The sequence below is a fragment of the Chenopodium quinoa genome, unplaced genomic scaffold (assembly GCF_001683475.1).
Source record: "Chenopodium quinoa cultivar QQ74 unplaced genomic scaffold, ASM168347v1, whole genome shotgun sequence".
Taxonomy (NCBI): Eukaryota; Viridiplantae; Streptophyta; class Magnoliopsida; order Caryophyllales; family Amaranthaceae; genus Chenopodium; species Chenopodium quinoa.
The window spans coordinates 1,197,374-1,202,598 of NW_018743575.1; the positions used below are offsets into that span (position 1 = coordinate 1,197,374).

The 5,225-nt window shown below is 37.2% G+C and overlaps 1 protein-coding gene across 1 annotated transcript; it reads left to right on the forward strand.

Moving 5' to 3' along the window:
- The first annotated feature begins 429 nt into the window (after positions 1–429).
- Positions 430–1,223, forward strand: LOC110682649. The gene is made up of 2 exons (XM_021858982.1): positions 430–727; positions 829–1,223. The coding sequence occupies exons 1-2, from the start codon at positions 719–721 to the stop codon at positions 1,192–1,194; spliced, it is 375 nt and encodes a 124-aa protein (XP_021714674.1). The 5' UTR covers positions 430–718; the 3' UTR covers positions 1,195–1,223.
- Positions 1,224–5,225: the final 4,002 nt, after the last annotated feature.

The window sequence follows — 5,225 nt, forward strand, 5'->3', positions numbered from 1 at the left end:
GCACAGCTGTGCTGATGCGCTGTTCGCTTTTTTTGTGTCTTCAAGGATTTTCTATTTAGTTTTGAAAGACTATGTAATCAGAAAAGGTTCAAGATTAGTTTTAGCATGTAGGTAAGTTTTTAACCCTTCTCCAAATATTGAGAAGAGGGCATTCAATTATCTCTTTAGGGTTCCATAGCTTTCCCAGAAAGATAGGATGACAATAGCATGCGTCTTAGAAACAAAAGTCCATAAAATGGCAAAGTATATACTCCCTTCATGGCCCCGTACCATACTATCACCTATTTACTTGACTAAGCTTTCTTATTCCATAATACCACTTGAAATAATTAACACGCTACTTTTTAGTCTAAAATATCAATGCAAAATTAGTATAAAATAATACCATTGCTCCTCCCTTTTTATTTTGTTCTACTTGTTTCCCTACAAGTGATATTCCAAATTGGTGCAAGAAGAGACCCGTTGTGAAATTCTTCACCCGGGCGAATCGCTTAGTGGAGCTTTGAATGTCGTTGCATATGGTAGTGCACAACCGGCCGAACAAGGTACGGTCCATTTGCTACCGCTTCGACCTGAGCATTATTCGGTCGGGATCCATTATGTGGTTGCCGGGTTCGAGGACATCCTAATACCTGTGCCCGTAGAGGAGGATGAGTTTACTACACTTTGGGCGGCAAAAGGTAGTTTTGTGCAATGGCCATGTGCTTGGATACGGTTGATGAACCAGGTAATTAAGATTTAAAGTTCACACTTTACCCTATACCCGATTTTCATTCCAAGAGTTGGATGAAATTCTTTTCTAACCATTTGTGGGATTTTTCTTATTAGCCATCGAGGAAAAGCCAAACTCCAAAGAAGAGGGTGGATGGGCCAAAAAGCATTGATCAAACGATGCCAAAGAAGAAGAGTGAACATGGCTCGGTGAGTGGAAAAGCGTCGAACAAGAGCTCTTCACGAGGTTCAGCTACTCCACTAGTTGAAGACACGGTGCTTCAATCGCTCTCTAAGGAGTTAACTTATCTACACAACCGTGTTTGCGTGTTACCTAGTGATAGCCCCATTCAAGTTCCACTACCTAAGGAAATGTTCCACTACGATGATGATGCAATGGCATGTCTATTCAAAGAAGATGTGAAGGAATTTCTAAGTGGTGCAATGTTTAACATTTCCCTCATTCAAATATGCATCAGGTAATTCAACTAGTACTCAATTTATGTTATTCAGTTTAGTGGTGATTGTCGTTTGGTTTTCGATTAACATTCTATTATCATGCATGCAGAGCACTCCAGGAGCACATATGGGAGCTTGAATCTCCGTGTCAAATTGGGTGGTTATGCCCTGAGCAGATGTCCACTGCTAGAATCTTAGGCAACTCTGCTGACGTGTTGTACTATGCTGAACGGGCTATCAGGGAATCAGTGGCTGCGAGAGACAAGTTTATATCGTCCCATATTATGAGGAGTACGTCTGATTATGATTGACAAATTCATTTGTTTTCCCAGTTTATATGCTGTACTAGGCTAAATATTGATTTGTTTATCTCGTGTGTAGTTATCATTGGACCCTACTGGTGATTTGTGTTTCCAGTAACACAATCTTCTTCTTTGATTCTGCTCGGTTACCTCAACCAAGAAAGCGCCTCATGAGGTCCATACTGCAAAAGTAAATATCTTGTTTGTTTCAATTCTTGTTATTGATTATCATAACCTAACTCATATGTATTAATTATACTAATCAAATTTGAACTTACTTTTGTATGTAGTGTGATGAAGAAGATAAATCCTCGAGCTCCTCGAGGTCCTACATGGAAAGCACCCACGATAATGCCACATGATGTTATGATTTTCTTAATATACAATGTGTAAGATGTTGCTAATTTGCTATGCATTTTGATTCATGTGCTTTGTTCCTCATGCTAGTGCGCACAACAGAAAAACGGAGTTGATTGTGGCCTATACATGATGAGATTCATGTATGACATAGTGATGAGTCATTGTACAGACACACAACAACTTGAAGAGGTATGCCATTTTGGTTGAAAAAGCGTTCTAAAACCCCTTAATTGCTATTTTCTTGTAATTTCAAGCCTTGGCCACCTGTACTTAAGTGATTAAGACATGTTATGACTATTTATGAGTTCACTTAACAAGAAATGTAGGAAATAGGCATCCTAGTAGTGAAAATGGCCTTAATCGGGCCATTTTGGTTGAAATTGCGTTCTAAAACCCCTTAATTGCTATTTTCTTGTAATTTCAAGCCTTGGCCACCTGTAACTAAGTGATTAAGACATGTTATGACTATTTATGAGTTCACTTGACAAGAAATGTAGGAAATAGGCATCCTAGTAGTGAAAATGGCCTTAGTCGGGCCATTTTGGTTGAAATTGCGTTCTAAAACCCCTTAATTGCTATTTTCTTGTAATTTCAAGCCTTGGCCACCTATAACTAAGTGATTAAGACATGTTATGACTATTTATGAGTTCACTAGACAGGAAATGTAGGAAATAGGCATCCTAGTAGTGAAAATGGCCTTACTCGGGCCATTTTGGTTGAAATTGCGTCTTAAAACCCCTTAATTGCTATTTTCTTGTAATTTCAAGCCTTGGCCACCTATAACTAAGTGAGTAAGACATGTTATGACTATTTATGAGTTCACTTGACAAGAAATGTAGGAAATAGACATCCTAGTAGTGAAAATGGCCTTACTCGGGCCATTTTGGTTGAAAAAGCGTTCTAAAACCCCGTAATTGCTATTTTCTTGTAATTTCAAGCCTTGGCCACCTATAAATAAGTGATTAAGACATTTTATGACTATTTATGAGTTCACTTGACAAGAAATGTAGGAAATAGGCATCCTAGTAGTGAAAATGGCCTTACTCGGGCCATTTTGGTTGAAAAAGCATTCTAAAACCCCGTCATTGCTATTTTCTTGTAATTTCAAGCCTTGACCACCTATACATAAGTGATTAAGACATGTTATGACTATTTATGAGTTGACTCCTACTAACTTACGTTTTGTGTATGTATTCCAAGTTTTGCAAGGGACAAACGGGAAATCCGTTCACGAGCGAGGAACTCAATGTAATTCGAGATATGTTGGCGGCCTACATCACATTTAATTTGTAAATATCATTTATTTCTGTTCCAACTAGCTTAGTGTACTACATTATTACTAATTAATTTTGTTTGTTTGTAGTTATGCCACATTTTTATAATTAATATCATATTTTGGGATGGTTATCAATATTTATGTATGTCCTTGTTATTATTTTCAATTATTATTATTATTAATATATTAATAATACTAATTATTATTAATATATTAATAATACTAATTATTATTAATATAATAATAATAATAATTATTATTAAAATTAATAATTATTATTATTACTAATTATCGGTATTATGTGCATGATCTCATTATTATTATATTTATTAGTATTAATATTAATATATATTATTTCCGGGAAAAAAAAAAAAAAAACAAGTCAAAGGCACCGGTTCATGCTTAAAACCAGTGCCAACTACCTTGAATTTAATAAAAAAAAAACTGGCGCCATTTAAGTTGGCACCAGTTAACCGGTGCTAAATGGCTTTATTTGGCACCGGTTAACCGGTGCCAACTTAATGGCGCTAGTTTTTTTTTTTTTTTTATTAAATTCAAGGTAGTTGGCACCGGTTAACCGGTGCCAAATGGCTTTAGTTGGCTCCGGTTTTGAACCGGTGCCAAATTTTTGAGGATTTGGCATCCCTCAAATCCCCAACGGTTCAAAACTGGTGCCTTAGGGGGGGTTTGAACCGGTGCCAAATTAGGTTTTTCGTGTAGTGTTACAAGGGCAGCAAAGAATGCGATTTGGGTCATAGTCAATCGTTTAACGAAGACAACAAGATTCATAGCAATAAAGGACACTTGGAATGTGAATTAGTTGGCAGATGCCTATGTGAAAGAAATTGTGAGGCTACATGGAGTTGCTAAAGATATCATTTCAGACAAAGATCCAAGATTTTTATCAAAGTTCTGGGAAACGTTTTAGGAAGCATTTGGCACTACCCTGAAGTTTAGCACAACGTTTTTCCCTGCTACAGATGGACAAACAGAGAGAACAATTCAGACCTTGGAGGACATGTTAAGAGCTTGTGTGATGGACTTTGGTGGATCATGGGACGAAAGACTACCTACGATTGAATTCTCATATAATAATAGCTATCATGCGAGCATAGGAATGGCACCTTATGAAGCGTTGTATGAAAGGAAATGTAGAAGTCCCTTGTGTTGGAGTGATATTAGTGAGTCTTTAACTTTGGGGCCAGGATGATTGAAGAAACAATGAAGCAAGTTAGGCTTATCTAGGAAAACGTGAAGGCAGCTCAGTATCGACAAAAGTCATATTCAGACCAGAATAGGAGAATAGTGGAACTGAAGTTGGGGAAAAGGCTTTACTTAAGGTTTCACCTACCAAGGGAGTCATGCGGTTTGGTAGAAAAGGGAAACTAAGTCCTAGATACATTGGGCCGTATGAAGTATTATAGAGAGTTGGAGAGGTGGCATACCAACTAGCCTTACCCATGGAGTTAGCCAATGTTCATAATGTTTTTCATGTTTCCCGACTCAGAAAGTATGTTCATGACCTTACCCATGTTATCCAACTCGAGATAAAGTTTCTGAGTCGGATAACATGAAAAACATTATGAACAAGAAGTACCCATGATACCTTAACTTTTGAAGAACGCCTTGTGAAAATTCTTGACACCAAAACAAGAAGTACTCGAAACATGGCGGTAAAGTTAGTTAAAGTGATATGGTCTAATCAGAATTCTGAAGAAGCAACTTGGGAAGCTGAACATGATATGAAAAAGCGCTACCCAGAACTTTTTAAGCAGGTATGCTGAGTTTCGAGGCCGAAACTCTTAAAGGGGGGTAGAATGTAATACTAACTTAGCCTTTGTCATCGTGTGAGCCTTATTTTGAGAGCTAACTTTAAAGTTCGAGGACGAACTTTCATTTTAGGGGGAGTACATGTAATACCCAAAATTTTTGAGTATATTTAGTCAACAAATTTTCTTGTATAAACTTTAAAATTTATAATTATTCTCAAATGAAGAGTATACATCCCAAGTCCCACATCGACTAAGTAAGGAAGAATTGTCAAGCTTATAAAATGCTACCACTCTACATTATTATGAGGCCTTTTGGGAGATGCCTAAAAACAAATCTGTGCGGGC